We start from the raw sequence: 18,980 nt of genomic DNA, 5'->3' as shown, positions 1-18,980 counted from the left end.
TACTTTTCGGAAACATTCCAGAAATTGAAGAGAGCTTCTCTTGTCTTATCAGCTCTGGGGCTTTTTGCCTGTTCCCATAGTTAAAAAAATCAATACATATGTTTTTGATATTTGGCAAACAGAGATTTAATTTTGCAGCTGTGAGATCCCCGTACGAAGGGAATGCATCTTACAGAAATAAAAACATTTAGAGACCGTTCCTATATGAGAGAATACTTGTGAGTGAAGCTCGTTCCACTTCTTTCTGTTAGCATTTGCTTCATTATATTTAATTACAAACAATTTGTGTGTTACTGGAAATGAAAATGAAAGCAAGAATAGTTGCAGGCATGGCAGTGAGGTACGGCAGCCAAATTGTTTTGAATCAGAAGTTGAAACTCACAGCAACAGAAGTGTGATTTTTAAATGTGTGGTACATCTCAGGGTGCATTCATAACACACAAATTGTTACCACCCCCACGTAGTTTTTGTGCCTATGTTATAGACTCGCAAGGTCTGAAAGTATTATTATAGCTATTCATAGTTCATTGTGATTTCTGATAAAACACTGGTAATTGCTGCTCTCACCATTCAGCTCTGTGCTAAACCACGTGTTTTTGGGGCTCCTGAGCTTGTGCATCATTATTTATGAAGGGTTAATCCAACAAGGCGTATCTGTCCATTGAGAATGCCTGACTTTGCAGCACAGCCAGGTCCTGTGGTTTAGGCAAAATAAAGTGTTGGATGTGATCCCAGTTTTAATACTCCCAATTTATTATAACCATTGAACCCTGATCAGATCACGGATTGGATTGGATCCCAGTTTTTTAAATGTCCCAATTTATTGCTGGCTTGCAACCCTGATAAGAATACATATTTGATTAAAGCTTCAGTTTTCAAAAATTCCAGTTAATCACTTTTAGATTCTTATTAGATCATAGCCGTGTAGTATGGTATGTTGAAGTTATGAAAAAGTTAGTGGATGATGTTGCACAGGTCAAGGTCATAGTTTCATTTTGTGCTGACAGTATGAAGTTATCAGATTTCTGTTTATTACTGTGGCAACACTTGCACCGGACAGGAGGACAGATTAATCCCAACCCCATTGATTCTGAATGATTCTCATTTTAGATCTGCTGCTGCTCTGCATACCAGAACATGTAATAAAAACCTACCACTGAACGCTGAGAGGCTGATGCGAGGTTATGAATAGCTGAGGTAGATGACTCTCACCTGCCTCTGACAGGTTGTGATGTGGCATTTAGAACCAAATAGAGGTTTGAGGTTTCTTTACTCGGCTAATCTACTGCTGGAGGACATTTGTCTGAAAACATTAGCCTGAGTGTTGATCCCAGACTGTCCTACATCAAGTACATAAAGAACTGAGGACTGCAAAATGGCGCATGAAATCAGTCCTTTTCTTCAACTGTCACAATACAGTTCCAGGTATTGGAAATTGCTGGATATAGCACTTCCAGATGTCAAAGCCATGCCTTCTAAATTACACCCAAAGTCTCATCCTAGCATCCTTGGCTTGCCCTTCACTGGGGCACTGCTTTCACTTTGCTGATGGAAGGCTCAGCAGGGCAGCCCAGCAGCAGCAGCCTGCCTCAGTCCTGAAGAAACATACCAGTGTGGGGCTTTTCTGTATGGATGGGGTGTGATGGCTTGATGTTTTTAAACATGGTACTGTGAAACGGAGATACGGCTGTTTGAAATACCATGAATGCAGTGAAACTGGCGGGTATACTAGCCAGCCTAGTAACAGAGGGGTTTTGGGGAGGCAGACCATTCTGGTGTAGGGATTTCTGTGATGCAGCACTGAATGTAGGTCAGCTCTTGGCCTACCCCAAAATCAATAAGGGCTTAAGAATGACTTGGAAGCTTCATTTTATGCCTTGCCTTCTATTTGTGATTTATGACAGTCTATCATAAGTCTTTGGCAAGCACTTTGAAGTAATGCCACAGCACAGAATTCCTATTCTCGGACTCCCTTACCAGCAGGAAAAAGGAAAAAAAGATTACAACTCATAGGGATGGAGAGGCAGACAGGAAATCAGTTTGGATGCATAATTCTCCATAGCAAACAAACCAAAATTACTGAAAATCTTGAAGCTTTCTCTGCTGGGTCAAAGCTGGGTTTTGCTTTCTAGTCCAAGACTGTTAATTAGAAACAACCTGTGAAGCCCAGACTGACAGGCAGGGAACGTTCCTCTTCTTGAACAGGGAGATTCTGTTCAGTGGATTCCAGGTTTGGTATTGTAAGTACAGAATAAAGAAATGTACCTGGGATATGCTATCGTGTGGAGCTAGGTTTCCTCCTTCTACCACTAAGATTTAATTCAGAAGGAAGCAGGCTGTGCAAATGCATGAGGTCTTGTTGAAGGAGGAGGCCTGGGGACTCATTAGGTGCTGGTCATCCTTCTGGATCTGTTCTCAGTATGTTACTGCTGGTTTTGAATGCTGGGCTCTCGTGGTACATCAAATCAAAGTTTTGTCTTCTGTGGGCATTACAGTGTCTTAGCATCATAGTGGTATTTTTCTTAACACTAGTGTTAACCGGTCTCAAGGTTTTTGACTGATACCTACTGCAACAATTGCTGGGCCTGAGCTAGTCAGGGCAAATGGATAAATTCACAGACTGATGTCTGTCACTCCATCTTCCCATAGTTTTTCTGAGTATAATGCTCATTGCTTATCTGTGGAATGTCTCTGAAATGATTTGCTTGATGTCTTGGTCATGGAGGTAACTGTGGCTTTGAGTGCAACTTGTATTGTTTCCATTCCTGACATTGCTTATATTTTGGTTATTGGAAACAAAATCAAGCCATGCTTTTTAGTAAAAATCTCTGGGTTTTTTATTCTATTTTCATAACTATTTGTTCTAGTAAAAAAGATAATGTCATTAAAATGGACAGAAAGCAAATAGACAGAATGGAAATATGATTCAAGGAAATCTCTTAAAAAGAAAACATTACCATAAGATAAATCCATCTGTAGTATTCTTGGTTATTTTCCTGGTCAAAGCATAGAAAGTATTCCTCGTCTATCTTCCCTACCTCATTCTCTCTTTTACTTTAAGTACATGATATTTTTAAGTATTAAAAATAAATATATTAATTTAAAAATCCATCTTTTTCCCCAGAGGTAATGAGGGAATGTGATCCCTTGAGGTGCATCTCTTACACACCTCTTCAGCATGTTGAAGCTCAGTGTAGCCTCATATGCATTTCTGCTTGGCTTTTGATTACTGGGGAAAAAAGAACATGACATAGATTTAAAGCCAGCTGGCGTAGGTGTCAGTAGTGGTGTGTGGCTTAGTGATTTGTATGGTTGAAGCTGAACTCTGTGCCAGTCCCTGTGTCATCACATCCTCCTTATGAGTTAATTTTATGTACTACATTTAAGCTCACGAGGACATTCTGCAGTCCCATGTCCCAGGTGATTTGAGGGCCACAAATTAGCATTGATCTCATGAAGTGATAGGCTACATGCGGGTGAGTCCATTCAGACCAGAAGGTAGTGGGTAGGTTCTGGGGTTGGCAAACATGAATCTGCATTAAACTTCACATTATATGAGAAGCATTTTATTGGAATCCAGTGTTGCACAATAACTAGTGTTTGATATGCAGAGTACTTACGTAGCAAAGACCCACTGTCCTTCCTTGGGTATGATGTACACAATGACTGACCAATCTTTTTTTACTGAAAAGTACTAATTATGGCAGCCTGAGAATTCCTTTAAATCAGTGTAGAGAGCTAGATCTGCAATTTACTTACAGTCTGCAAAGTTCCTGCAGATGTAAGGCCACCTTAAAAGAGGAGCTTGGCTTTTTTAAAGGCATCAGAACATCCTACCAAGAAACTGAGCGACCTGGTCTGTCTAGTCAGCCTTGCTTTTCAGCAGGAGGTTGAGCAGGGAGACCTTCAGAGGGTTCCCTCTATCCTTTTTTTTTTAATGGCACTTCAGAAAATAACACAGAATAGTTATAAGTAGAGAAAATTACGTAAGTAAAATACAGCATTTAATATACATGAGGTGGTTATCTGGTTTTAGTAATGAGCTGCATTTCAACAAATATAGAACTAACATGGACAAAAGTGAGCTTCTAAAACTTTCTCGGACTTAACAACAAAGGTAAAGTCCCGCTCTCATTGAAGTTCACAGGCAGAAATGCACTGATCTCATTAGAGCCAAGACTTTCCTTAAAGGGCAGGATCCTGTGTGAGTGGGTAATCGTGCCCTGTCACCACTGAGATAAAAGGAAGAACATTAAGGTATCTGTCTACTCTATCCAAAGTTCACACTTGGTCATCAGCAAAATCATCGTTCTGTGGTATGAGAGGGCTACATTTCTTCTTCAATTTGTCATAAACTTAGACTACATTGACCATAACATTTATCTGCCTCAGAGTTTTTTGCATATAGCCCTTCAAGGGCTGCTTCCTTGGTCAACTCAGCATTACATGAGAGGTGTAGGGTAGTTTTCCAGGACAGGCAGTGTTTCAACTCAAGTGGTTTGATCACTGGACAAGGTAATGCTTGTTGCAAGATCTGTCTATTTAGGCAGAGTTGGTCTCCTACTTCTTTGAATTTATGAGATGTTTCTTTCATTTCTGAGACTGTTTATGTTCTTATTTACAATTACTAATATTAATCAGGAGGCAGAGGTTGTTCAAATCCACCATGGTAGAATGAGATAGAATGAAGAAACATTTGCAAAGCTTATGGGAAAGGTGTTTTTGTCAGAATGCCCCAAAAGATAATGCTAAATTAGATATTGTTTGAGTCTTGATGAGTTCACATGAAATGCCTTCAGTTTACTGGCAAGAGGTAGATTTTTATGTTATTTTGTTTTATTTAGCTGTAAGACTGCCTCTGAAGTTTTCCTGGATTATGATTGAAAAAATACAAATGAGTCCTTTCCTGATAAAAGATGCAGGTTTGCATCAGACTGTGAATGTCGCTATAGACCATATCTGCCTGAAAAAGATTATGAAATTAAAAATATATATATTAAAAGCACTGTACTGAAATTATTTCCTCAGATATTCAAGTAAAATATATCCATTCCCATCAGTGATTACAACTTATGAATATCTGAAGGCAGGATGTATTCAGTCCACTATTATGTAAATGAATGAAAATATGGTATTTTAGTTACCAAAATATATTTTGCTAGCAGCTAGAAAGAAATTAAAATATTAAACCCAATGGAAATCTAAGTGACCTCCTGCAGAAATAGGTTGCTTTCCTCTAGACAACCCGTTACTCAATATATGTATAAATTAGGTAAATGAGAGACAAAAGCAGAAATGTTATGTAAAATCACAGTTGAAGTATTAAGATACTAAATCAGATGTAAATTGAGTAATCATTGCAGTATGTAGATCTCGGGGGGTAGTCACATGAGCAGGGAAAAAAGAAGTAGAGCAGCTTTTATTCTGCTGCTCATGAGGAGCAACCAAACGAGTGAAAAAATGTTTAATATCTGAATGATTTTAAAGCACTTAAAGACCTGATCCTTTTTAAGAGTTTAGGTACACCTCAGACTGCTTGTACACACACCCATTACCTACTTCTCTTTTTGTGAACAGAATAGAAGCAGTCCTAAAAGACCTATGGCTCCTGCCCTGCTTCCGTTGCGTGTTTCATCTGTAGTTGTTATTCTTCCTTCCCTCCCAGGAATATCATTCATTGACTTAGCCAGCAACTTGTTTATTCATGTATGTATTTGCTCTTCCCCAAAGTTTTTTCCTTTGAATCTGCCATACAAGAAATGTTGTTGTATTCATCTGAAGGATTAAATGAGGTTTCTGAACCACTCGGTATTTTGCTGTTGTGAAATATGATGTTTGGTCAGCAAGTGTATCTTTCCCTTTGTGGTGTTTGACTACTAAGATGGGCAACTTGGGGCTCAAACCATGTCATTCTTTGTGCTGTGCTCAGGACTAAGCACGTAGTCAGTGCATGGTTTATTGGAAATAAAAAGTTATATCACCTTTCTGCTTTCCCTGAAAAGTCAGAAGAAAATAGTGAATTGCTGCTTTCTTGGGCTCCTTGAACAACTTCATAGCTGTCAGTAGACTTTGAGCACCCTCTCTGCCCTCAAACATAAGGGCAACCTTTCTGCAGCAGTGCAGCTTTTTTACAGGGATTTACTGACAGCATTGGGTTTGCATGCTACCCGATGTTGTGCTAATCAATTTTTTACCTGATCTTGAGATATAACAGAGAGTAGTCTGTTTCCAGCCACAGGGGGTGGGGGCGACTCTTCATCTGTTAAATAGGGATCACTTAGATATTTCATACTCGTATTAAACCACAGATAAAGCTGAAGCTGTAACAGCTTAGCAGAAAGTATTGGAAAAGCTGCTGCTACTTCAGTAAATAATGAGCAAAAAGAGAACTGAAACGTCACTGCTGAGGCTGGATGAGGCATCTGGAAATGACAAATGTACCTAGCCCTTTGGTTTTAGAAGCTTCAGCTTTTTCTTATGTCCTGGTCCCAAAACAGCCTCTGCCTGGTGGGCCAAGAGATGAGGAATATCTGCCATGGCTTTTCCAAGCCCTCTCGTTCCATTCCCAAAAACATTCCTGGATGTGCTCCTTAAGCATCTTCTGCTCAGGTTTTTTTGTTTGTTTGTTATTTTATTTTCTTGAGATGAACCCTATCCCTTCCAGCAGCTGCCTCCCTCTGCATGAGATGCTGGCTTCTAAGCCAGCTTTTGCCTGTCAGTATCTCTGTCACTGATGTCAGGCTAAAGCACTTTAGGTTGTGTTTGTCCCAGGCAGCGAATACATATGCGGTCATTGACAGTAGCTCAGCAGAAACACAATAACTTGTTAAGCCACAGTAACTTAATGGTGTGTCTGAGCTCTGAGCCCAGCTGGAAGGAGCTGCTTGCTGCTTGGGCTCTTAACCCTTTTATGGCTGTTGCACTCTGGGTATGTGTGTCTTTTCATGTGGTAAGACATGAGAAGTCCATGTATATGATCTCTGTGGCTATGTCAGATAGGAAGATTAAACGAGAGCATTTTCTTAATTTGTAGTTCTGGGAATATGCTACCAAATGTTACCTGAATGCTTTCAGTACCACGTCCACATTTAGGAGCACGAGGTTTATAGAATCCTGTCTTCATTTGACTCCTAAAAAGTAGGATGCAACGTATTTTGAAAGTGAGGCCTATCATTTTAGTGAGGTGACATATTTTAGCACATTAGAGATTTTTGCTGAAATGATTTGTTTTAGAGAAAGCGATAGCAGGTCTCAAAAGCAACAAAAAAGATAAAGATAGGATGTGTGTTGGATGCTATTGAGGAAAAGGTGGGTCACAGGAAATAAAAGGGCACTGCTTGATGCAGCACTTCTGTTGCTTATTCTCTGGCTGCTTGTGTGCTAAGGTTGTGTTTTTACAGAAACACAGCTAAGGGAAGTTGATGTAGTTGCCATGCCGTGATTTAACTGGAGAGCGTGGTGTTCAGGTGGCGGAAGAGGGCGAGCGGGATTGACATGGGATACCCAAAAGGAAATACAGTTAACTTCCCTTCATTCTGAGAGGCACTTTTTTCCCATTCTCTCATCAGGAAGTTTGTAGAAACTTCAGTGCTACACTAAATTGCTCAGATGGTGACCTGTGCCTCTCCTCATCTCTGGTTTCACTGCCAGCATCGTGGTGCTGAGTGACATTTTATCTTTTGTCACAAATTTGCACCAGTTGTTTTACCAGACCCATCCTGTGCTTCAGCTCTCGGACTCTCTTGTGATTGTCGTTTGCTCTTAATAACCATAAGCTGGTTGCTATGAAAATTGTGTTGATTTAGAAGAATTTTCTTTATTCTTGTGGTGGAAAGTACAGATAATGCTTTCTCAGATAGGGAGGAAGGTGCAATGTAAAAGGAATAGAATGGAATGTAGCAGAAGAAAGCTGCTTAACAGGGTTGGCAGAGCTTGGTGTAACCAAAGGGAGGAGCAGCACATTCCCTTTTTTATATCTCAGTGAAGGATTCCTGTGCATCTACTGAGATGTGCTGTAGAAAAGATTGCATTAAGACTGGGCAAAAATCACGATGCTGAAGTGCAGTCAAGCTCTTCAAAACTTCAGAAGAATGTGAAGCAACTTCCAAGGTGAGAAACATAAGAGAAGGCCTGGAAAGCCAGGGAAATAGCAAGAAGGAAAAAAAAAAAAGAATCAGTTGTCTGGCAGTTTATTTCTGTGTATTTGAGCACTTGGATTGAAATGAAAAATGAGATCACAGAGCAAACTTTATGGATTTGTGCAGAAGAGTAAGAAGGAAACACAAAATATTAATGCAATTGTAATAGCCATGTTGAAAAGATGAAACATTGATCATGAAAAATTTCACATAACCTGGTATTGACTGGTCAGTATAGTATCGAATGGAAATAATTGTTCCTGAGCAGGTTCAGTTTACAGTAGTGGAAGTGATTGGAGGTTGCATTCACAGGGAGAAGTTGAAGAAGACAGGCTTATTCACAGGAACAAAAGAAAATTGAGATGACCTAATTCCAGCTTTTCTTGTGCTGGATAGACCAGTATTGATAGCAGGACAAATTGCTCTCAGTGTCAGACATGAAAGCAAGAATCACATGGTGTTGCTGTGCTGCGCTACTCTTGTGCTTTCAAATACGTCTTAAATACCTTGGGGATAGGCGGTGTGTTGGTCCAAGGAATGCTATGTCTTCTGATTTTCTGAGAAGCTGTTGTGACTCTCTGTGAATGTGTGCCATGCCTACTGCACTGGTGTGTGATAAGACCATTCCTTGAAATACAATGTCCTCTTTTTCTTCGCTGTGTCATCCAAACAGGTCTGTAACCATTCCTTACTGTGTCTCGAACTTGTACAGCTGATATATTCCTGCACTGAAGTCTGGTAGGCTTTTTGATTACTGATAGGGACTGAAGCTCACTAGTTTTCCATATTTTTAAGAACATTCAAGTATTCTTTCTCAAACTGTCTCTGAAAGAAACAATCTCAAAGTGCTCTATGAATTTTAGTAGGTGAAGAGCAGGATAGCGAGAAGCAAGGGCTGCTACCAAACAGATAGAATTGTTGGGTGTGGGAGCTAACAGTTATTTGTGTGAACATTTTAAACAAAGATAGATAGATTTTTACATTTCTAATGTAATCCCATGTGGGACATGTAAAATATTAATCCTTCTGCAAGAGGGTTTCTCTTGAAGTCTGTTTATGTAGAAAAGATGGAAATGAGCAGCATAGACCTCCCTCCCTGTTTCACTGATGTGTGAGGCCATATTTGCAGTAGAAACCCACCCCTGTTGCTGTAGCACAAATAAGTGCTTTCAGGTGTTGAACTACCTGGAACAAATGGCTTTTGCACAAATGGACCAGGAGTTAACTTTGCCCCAAATTCCTTTATGTGAATGGTGAGTGTTTTTCCATGTGTTTTTACATACAGACGTGGGCAGGCTGACTCCCTCCACCAAACCCTGCTGTAAAATCTCTCTTTTATCTTTATTCACAAACCCTTGGAGGATAAAGGCTTTTGCATGCTTTCAGCTGCTTTTTAATTATTGCTGATTTGCTAGCAATGGTTTGTGGTTTAGACAGAGAGGAATGCTGACCACTACTTTTTAGCTCCTGGCTTCATATACAGCTGCTCAGTGTTGAGTTTTCTCCCCCTACTATTGCCCATTATTTTCTGAATAAAAGTATGACCTTTACCAAGGAATACACCACTGTCACCAATAGTTTGGTACTATTTGGTACCACTGTGACCAATATTTACCTACCAATAGTAGGTAAATAGGTTACCGAGGGTAAGTTGCATGTCCCATCATTCTGTGAATGCTATTAAGCTCTCACCATCTCAAGAAGCCATCATCCAGCTGAGCCAGAGCAATCGGCAGTAAAATGAAAGAAGTGCCTTGCTAACTGAATTTATCACACATTGACACCAGACTGTGCCCTCCAAAAGATTTTACTGGAAAATCTCCCTTGCGAATAGAGCAGCATCAAAGGCACGTTTTGAAGCCTGCGATGGCTGCAAGATACCGGCTCACGTGTGTGAGGCTGCGCTCGCTGCTAGTGCCTGACCTGGGCCAACATTTGAATGCAAAGCGAGGACTGTGTGTGGCATGAAAACCTTGAAGCAACAGAAGAATAGGGCGAAAGGTATGGAAGAAGGAGACTATGCAGAGGAGAGAAACTCCGGGAAGAAAAAAGGAGAAATTCTGAGGAATTCGTAGGTAGCCTAACCGTAGAATCTTGGGAGGTGTTAAGGATGTAGATAGATTATAGCTTATTTTCTTCTTATTTAATGTCTAAGAATTACTGTGGTAGATTGCATTCAGGCCTTGTGGTTACCTTTAATGAAACTTTAAGAAAAATTAAAGTATGAACTCATTGGACAGAGACGGGGAGTTTGAAGAAAAGCAGACATGTTGTGTTATGGAGATGTTGTTGTCTCTCCTAGTCTTTGTAAGAAAATATTGAGAGGGGAGAAAGGTGATCTGCTCCAGTGAGGAAAGGCAGAGTGGATGGTGGGCACCCCTTCTGCCAAGAGCCCTGTATCATTTGCTGGCTCATCCCACTCTAAAGCATGACTACATTTTATGTATTAAAATCTTATCCTTTTATTTAGCATCCTCACTAGATATATCCTAGCACAAATAAGGGTGCGGCCAAGCTAGAAAGCCTGCATGATGCACGTTAATATACTCGGGCATATGTGTAGAAAAGTAAGTTGTTTTCATTAGAATTATTTGTGAACCTATTTAGGTATAAATTATTTGAAAAGTAAATACCATTTATTTTGATAGTACAATTCTAATGAAACAAAATAAATGGCATGAATCTCATTCCTCGCTTTCTGTCAGACTGAATCACCAGCGCTAAGCTCCTGATGTGCTTATCTCTTTCTTGAAGGAGCCATCTTCTCCAGGCCTGTTCAAGATTCTCCACAAAATCTTCATTTTTCACTATGCAGAGTCCTGAGACCATTATGCTTTACTGAGGCAACAAAGTCTGCTTATACCCTTTGTATTTGCTCTTCTGTAGTACAAATTATACTGTTCCTTCTACAGTGCAGCGGTACTTCAGATAGTCATAGAATCATTTAAGTTGGAAGGGACCTTGAAAGGTCATCCAGTCTAACTCCCCTGCAATAAACAGGGACATCTACAGCTTGTTCAGGTGCTCAGAGCCTGGTCCAGCCTGACCTTGGGTGTCCCAGGGGTGGGGCATCCACCACCTTTCTGGGCAACCTGTGCTAGTGTTTCCAGTCAGCAGTAAATGCTGAATTCTTCTGTCAGTCACTGCATCTCTGTAGCCTTCTGTTCTTCATCTTTCCTCAATAGCTCTTTATTTTCTGTAAATGCTACTTATTACTTACTGTGATCAGCATTCTGCTTGATCCATCTCATGGCATTTAATTATGCGGCGTTGTAGAGTAGCTGAGCAGTTAGCAGAAGTTGCATGCTGTAGTCTTTTTTTTTTTTTCTCCAGAATTAATGTTGAATCATTGAATATCAGCTGAGTTTGAAGTTTACCTGAATATGTTTTACTATTCCAAAGAGATTACACAATGGCTCTGATTAGCAGCAGCATTTTGTAATACCACTTAAGGCTTTATCACAGTGGAGTACTGCCAGTAATAGTCTTTAATTCACTTATATGTACCAATTCATCTCTGTCAGTTTTCTATTAATTTCTTTGCTGTTTCACTTTTTGCCTTTCCCCCATATAATGAGGCATGATTTCCCCATCTACGTATCCAAAATAAAATTAAAAAATTAAATCTTCAGCAAATTAACTGTGGCCCTTTGATTTGAGGCAGCTGTGCCATCTCTCCATTTGTGCTTACATTTAATTCACTTTTCACAAGTTAGTTTATTTATAAGAATCAGGTAAGTCAACTGGCCAAGGGGGAACCATAATTTCGTTGGCTACTTCACATTAAAAGTATCGGGATTGGGTTAGGTATATTAATCACAAAAGTGGAGAGCAGGTATAGAATTAAAACTGTATACATGCATGCATGTACACATACACCTCTGAAGAACTGCCATATTGAGTGTTATTTTTTTCATCAGAATAATGACCACCTTGACTACAAAGGTGACTGCCAGAGGTAAATTTCCATGTGAATGATTCTGTTTCATTTGGCACCAGTTTCACAGTATACAGAAAGGTCTGAACAGTGGGGTCTGGAGTTGGTGCTCCATATTTACGTGATGAATCAGTGTCTGTGGTTGATGTTGAAGCAGATCCAGTTGCATGTTTGTTTGTTTGTTTTTCGTTATTAGGATTGGAGCAAAGCATCAGGAGTTAAGACAAAAGCAACTGAGAGGCCTGCTTGATTATTCTACTGGTCCTGGAGGACCTGACATAGATGATGATGAGGTGGATCCGAATTATGCCAGAGTGAACCACTTCCGAGAGGCTTATCCAGCAGCAAGCATTTACAGACCATCATCACCAGCAGTCGCAGAAACCTTTGTCTATCCGCGTGATTCTTCTTCAACAGCAATGGAGAGGGAACACTTGGAAGGATTGTATGCAAAAATAAACAAGCAGCACTACCCGCAGGTTCCTGGCGACAGGTAATATTGCCACCTGGCATTAGAAACAGTGATAGCTTGGGAGTGGGCTGGACAGGGAGGCTGTTCAAATGCCCCAAACATCTGTGTTTACTGGCTAGAAGGGCATGAATTTCCTCTTAACCAAAACTGTGACTTGCTGTGCCCCCAAAACATCTGAGCTAGTCAGCAGTCAAACAAAAATCATTAAAAAAAGTCCATATTTCACAAACAGAATGAATGAACAGACTCCAGTCCAATTCCTTCCCTGCTGAGAGTGTTTTTTTTTTCCTTTTTTGCTCGGGAAAAGTTCTTACGCTGCAGCAAAAATAATCTCTGGTTTCAGATCCCTTTCAATCTGCTGATCATCAAATGCCTATTAGTAACAGGTTTTGTATGATAACATGATATATTGCATATGTTTACAGTTTAGTTTCCCCCAGCTGTTTGATATTATGCACTTTCAATTAGGCTGGGGAGAGGACTGGGAATCATGGCATTTTTATGCAGACTGTGAAGTGTGGCTTCACAAGACTGATTGCCTTTCACAGCCTTTCCAATAACCAAGTGGGAAGGAAAGAGCAATTTTTAATCCTTACTGTCAAGCTTCCAGGTTGATAGCATTAAAGAAAGATGGTCAAGTTTTTCCCTGGATTAAAAAGAGAACAGCATTTCCTTTGAGCTGATCATTATCCACCATTATGGTAGTTTTAAAACTAGATGTCTCTGGAATTTGGGACTAAAAGAACATAAGATTTCATTAGCAGTATCACAGTGTTAAGGTATTGGATTTTTCAAACCAACATCTGAGTATGTAGGCAAGATAGAAAAGTGTATGCGAAGAGAAGAGCTGACAGAGAAAGACATGGGGGACTTAAGGAATTGTTTATGCTTTGAGTTCATATTACAATCTGTAGTGTCTCACTATAGCCTCAATCTGTGCTATGTGATACAACACTTGTTAATTTTGGAGAGCACAGATACAGGAGTGTTTTCAGTTTGTGGCATTATAGTACTTTAAAAATGTCTACTGAGTCATTGTTATAAATAGTAATAAAACACTTTTGACATAAATCTAAGTGCGTAGCAGGGATTGGGCCAAGTATTTCTTTTTTTTCCACCTAAATACAGCATGGGAGAGATCTTTCCAAACATAATGACATTGCTGATTCTCTTCTTCCATATTAACTCTTTGCTGCTGTATAAGAGTAAAGAAGGTGAAGTTAGAGGCATTGATCACAGCTCTTAGCTGTCGAAAGGGTTTTGCTTTCCTAGAAAATGCTCGGGGTGACTGTCAGTGAAGTTGCATGAGCATCCGTATATTGCAAAGAGATCAGAAACCTCATTCACACTAACGCAGGAAACCCAGAGAATTTCCAGCAGGAGGGAGCCCAAATTCAGATTCATACACTTCTCAAAAATAAATATATAGAGATGTAACTCAGCATGAAAGTAAAACGTTGTCATAAAGGTTGCTTCATAGTATCAGTTTTAACGGGGACTTTATAGCTTAACATTTTAAACGTCATCAGTTTTGAAGTATGGTTTATGCTCTGTTTTTACACGCAGTGTAAAGAAGTGCCCCAGTCTCTCCCTCTGGCCTCTTTTGTTTCATTGCTTGTATCGTGGCTGTAACTGCACTGAATGAGCTCTTGTCTTGTTGTGTGGACATGATAGAAATGCCAACCAAGTCTGGATTCAGTGTCAGGATCCTGGATCTTAGCGTGGCTTTAGCTGTAATTGCACCCTCAAACTCGACAATTCAGTGAAAAACTAAAACCAAAACTTCTAACAGGCGAAGAGAAAGTTACCTCATATCTGACCTCTGATCAGAAGTCGTGCTGGGAAGGCTGTTCCATCTGTGTTGATTCTCTTCTGAAAGACAAACAGTCCACAACAACTTAGCTTTGTTGAATTTCTCAGGCTTATAGAGACTTTTTAACCAGATTAGGAGAAGTAGGAAATGTGGGATTCTTATTAGGCTGCCTTTGTTCTTTCTTTAAATCTTTGTTTCCTTTGTCTCAGAAACAAAAAGGTTGTTGTTACTCACCAGCAGAAATGTGCCAAACCTGAATAATTTGAAGTGAATTTATGCAGTGTGTTGTGAGGTCTCAGCCAGCAGTTGTTGAATGTGGCGGCAACTGCAGGCAAGGAAATCTTGTGCTGGAGGGAGAGAACTGAAAGGAGAGGAGAGATGTGGAAAGAAAAATCCCTGGATAACATGTTAATTACAAAACCAAATCTGCTTTCAAGGGTCAAGTATGAAAACTGCCTTGTCTGCCTCAGAATAATGGGAAATAGTTATAATGGATGCTTATTAACCAAACCAAAGTTATTTTGCATTTGCAGGGTTGAACATTTATCAATGCATTTGTCATGTAATAGCTCATGTTTTGGTCCTGCTAACACATGCATGCTCTCTCCAAGTTTTGCTATTAATTTTACTTTAGACGGATGGCTTTTTCTCCTACCTCTGACTCTCCACTTTGTAATACTGTGTGTGGAGACTTGATCAGTGCTTAGACTAGATGAGGTTTAGAATAGAAGGAGGTTTGAACACAAAGAGAATAGATGACTTCATTTTGGTTTGGAAATTCTAGTTACGTGTCACTATGATAGAGAATTAAAACTCATCATCTCAAACGAGAAGTTCATTTTTATTTCATCTTATTTTTGCAGAAGAATGTATTAACGTAACAAATGGCTTTTAAAATGTGGAGGCCATTTATAAAACAGGAAGCTCAGTGGTCAGATACGTGCCGTTTACAATCCACATACTTACCCACCTCTCCATTTCTCATCACCAGACTCCATCGAGTGTCCCCCATTCATTCTTCTCAGCAGATTCCCAGTTTAAACTGAGAGTCTCCCACAGAGATCCCACTGTTGCAGAAGCAGTAGGCTGCACATGTATGAAGAATATTCCTTTAATCATCCTGAAGTATGTCTGCTGCCTCCAAGCACTGCTGCCTAGGGCACCACAGACCCAATTCACAATGCTGTTTGCATAATAACGTCCTCTTTACCTACGATTGTATCTGGCGTCTCAGGGATTTTTTTGCCTTGGGTTCTTGGGGATTTTGCTTTGTCTTATTTTCAACTGTTGTGTAATGTTCTTCTGCAGTGTTCCACAATTGCTGATTTTCATTCCAACGATGACTATATTCAGACAAATGGATTTAATTTTTTGTGTATATTTTGCTGAAAGCTTTGAGATTCTTAACTAAGAGAGATGCTATATAAATGTAAATTGTCCTTATTAATGAATATAGCGAAAGCATTAGCATGATCAGTGTATTCTGTGAATGTTAAGACGGTAAAAAAAAAATTAGCTAGCAGAATCACACATTCCTTTGTAAATCAAGCATTTTTCTGTTTATTTCTAATTAGCCACAATTTTCAGTAATGCAAATGCCACCCTGGAGGATGGCGCAGCCTGCAAAGGCACCTCGTGCAGCTGGGGAGCTCGCAGGGTCTGTGCTGTGGCCGCTGTACGCTCCCTCAGCTCACACTGAGGCTGGGCGATCTGCAGCCCATATGTTCCCAGAAGGAGTGGGAAGTCACATCTCTGAGTTGAGTTATCAAGGCTGTACCGTGACTGTGCTAAGTTGCACCATGGCAGAGCCTAGGTGTCAGACCAAAGCCAAAAGAGCATATGTAAAACACTTCTATCACTTAAATGTCAGGCATGTCGCATGTTGTAACCCTTTCTCACGTTTTGAATAAGCAACTTCCTCTTTCCTTCCTCCCCTGAACATGGTGCTGTCAAGTATATCCAAACACTCCGTGCACATCTCCGAAAAGGTTCTAGAGACAAGCTCAACCTATTTGCTCAGCCTAGAACTATGAAACATTTAAAGTCTGATGCCAAATTCATTGCCAAGTATAATTCTTCATTTATTTATGTGTCTTATCTTGGGGAATTTCGAAGTGCTGTTCTGACAAAAACGAATACAGCTTTCCTTTGTTTAGCAAGAATACATTTCAGAGCAGTATCTTGTTGCAGATTAAAAAACAAAAGGAAAGAAAGAAAACACTGTTTTATTGCATAGGAGTAGAGGCCAGAACCCCAGTCTGCGTTTTTGGAGATGCTATGTTGGGTCCCACTGTGGAAGATCTTATGTGGAAGATCTTATCCCACCGTGGAAGACTCAACAATGTTAATTAATTAATCAGAAAATGGATCTTCCTCATTTCAGAGTAGAAGTTTCCTCATGGAAAAATTGTGCTCTCCCAGTAAGCACTCTCTAGCAAAATACAAGGTTGAAAATGAGGAAAATGATCCCTGTGCGCGGCCCGAACAGCGCTCCCCACATCTCACCCTCAGAACCCGTCAGAGGGGCAAGGCGCACTGAGTGACCTGCCGTGCCCAGGAAGGACCAAAGACACATACTGCTGTGTCTGTCCTGAGAGCCAAAGGCTGTGTGTAAGCTAGGTGTCAGCCTGAGGGGAGTGCAAAAAGGGGTCCAGAATTTTGAGATTTAACAAACAGTATTTTTTTTTCCTAAAGGCCAAACTGAATACTTATACAGGTAGTTCCTGTCCTGTCGAAAGCAAGGCCTTCGGAATCCAGAGCTGCACAGACAAAGCTTTGTTCAGAAAGGACAAGTTAGGGTTGTCCAGGTGTGTCTCTTGGCCTTATACTTCTAGTAAGCCAGATGCTGGAGTTAAATTTTTCTCAGTACAGTGTACCATGGGCATTACTCACTGTCCATCTCCAGCACCTTCTATCACTGAATAGAAAACAGCAACCCACTGCTATAGGAGTGGGTGGTCTTCTACTCAGGAATGGCTGGCTACTCTTTAAGGTGGAAACTCTGAAGGCAAGGTAGGAACGGAATGAGGCTGTGTAATCTCTAAGTACCCTTTGCTGTTCTTGTGTTACGGCAAAAAAAAACAGAAACATCATGTTTGGCAATTTACTTTCTTTTCTGACTGGTAGATTTCTGACAACTGTTAAATTCAAAGCTGCATTGGCAGGTACAGCAGAGATTCAGTGGTTTCTGTGTGCTCAGCAGAGCAATCCTGCTCATGGAAACAGGGCAATCCAAAAACCATCCAGGCTGCCAGGTCTACAAGAGCGTAGGTTGCACTATTCTCTGCACCTGGTACTGTTTTGGTTTCCCTCCTCAGAAACGATGAGTGGCTACTGCATGCTCATTCTGCTAACTAGAGAAAATACTGAGTAACTAGACCACCTGGGACACTTTTAAATGAGCCTTGGTTTTGTTTCCTTGCTCTATAGGGGAAAAAATAATGGTAGCATTCAAGATAAACTGCTTTCCAGACACAGTTCAAAGTGCTGTTTCCCAGGAACTCCTCATCCAAATGCCTCCAACTTTGGGAGCCCAGCCCTACTGTTCACTTCTCATGGACACCCCACATTTCATGGAACTCAGGTGACCCTGTGCATTTTATAGCGTATCTAAGCAGAAAGACAAGGTCAGATTTTAACCAGAGCAGAGCTGCTGCTGCTGTGTAATATGTACATGCTTGTTTGAGGCCATGCATTCTTCAGCAGAAATAAATTCTTTTAGGAATAGTCACAAATCTGCCTACATGCATCCTGCCTGCTAGGGTTTGCATTTGGATCACCTCACTTATTGACAGATGTGTAAAATTTTATATACTGCACTCCCATAACTCCCTTGTGACTGTCCTGCTGCAGATGCTGGTGAGCCTGAGCTTTGGCAGCTGTGTTAAGTATTCATATGCATTCAGAGGTTTTCTTTCCCCCTCCAGCCTTGCCTTTCCTTATGTGATATATTATTGCATGGAATTATTTTACGTTAATTTTGCCTATTTATTGGTAATGTCCCATTCTTTCTGTTGTTTGAATGCAAATGCAAAAGATAGGTCCCTGGAGAAAGAGCAGGTCTGTTACTGGAAGATGAGACCATAGCAGAGGATACGGAGTGAAATGCAGATGGTGTTGTCAGCCTCTTAAATGTACAAATAAAGACAAAATGAGATCGTCCGTGCAGCTGGAATGAAATCATATGGCCTTGCATGTGTTCCTGCCATAGCGTATTTCCTAGTGTGAGCAATTCTGCCTTGTGCAGGATGTTGTTTGACCAAAAGCTCATACTCGTTCTGTTAATCAGTGGTAGAATAACGTTTGTATGTATTAACTTTTCTCTGCACAATAATTTTTGTTTCCTACAAAACACCATTTAATTTTAAAAGCTAATATGTGTGTGGTTAATTAAGAAGCCAGGATTGACTATAACACTGGTAAGCTTCAAGGAAGAGAGAGGAAGATCATTACACTTCTGCTCATAGATATCTATTTGTGAACCAGCTGATAATGTGCAAAATTAAGATTTCGTAAGTGGCATTTTAAATGAATGGTTAATGGCTGAAGATTAATTAAACAGTCAGAATTGTTCAAAGGAGAAGCTGTTAAAATCTTGTTTATAGGCCAGTCACTTGCATG

The 18,980-nt window shown here is 40.3% G+C and overlaps 1 protein-coding gene across 1 annotated transcript in view; it reads left to right on the top strand.

Moving 5' to 3' along the window:
- Positions 1-18,980, top strand: part of PARD3B (par-3 family cell polarity regulator beta) — a 368,137-nt gene that overhangs the window by 278,937 nt on the left and 70,220 nt on the right. The window contains exon 20 of the mRNA XM_015289524.4: positions 12,272-12,568. Within this exon, the coding sequence (XP_015145010.3) occupies positions 12,272-12,568 (297 nt within the window). The remainder of the gene's footprint in view (positions 1-12,271; positions 12,569-18,980) is intronic.

The sequence above is a fragment of the Gallus gallus genome, chromosome 7 (genome assembly GCF_016699485.2).
Source record: "Gallus gallus isolate bGalGal1 chromosome 7, bGalGal1.mat.broiler.GRCg7b, whole genome shotgun sequence".
NCBI lineage: Eukaryota > Metazoa > Chordata > Aves > Galliformes > Phasianidae > Gallus > Gallus gallus.
This window is presented reverse-complemented; position numbering and strand designations above follow the sequence as displayed.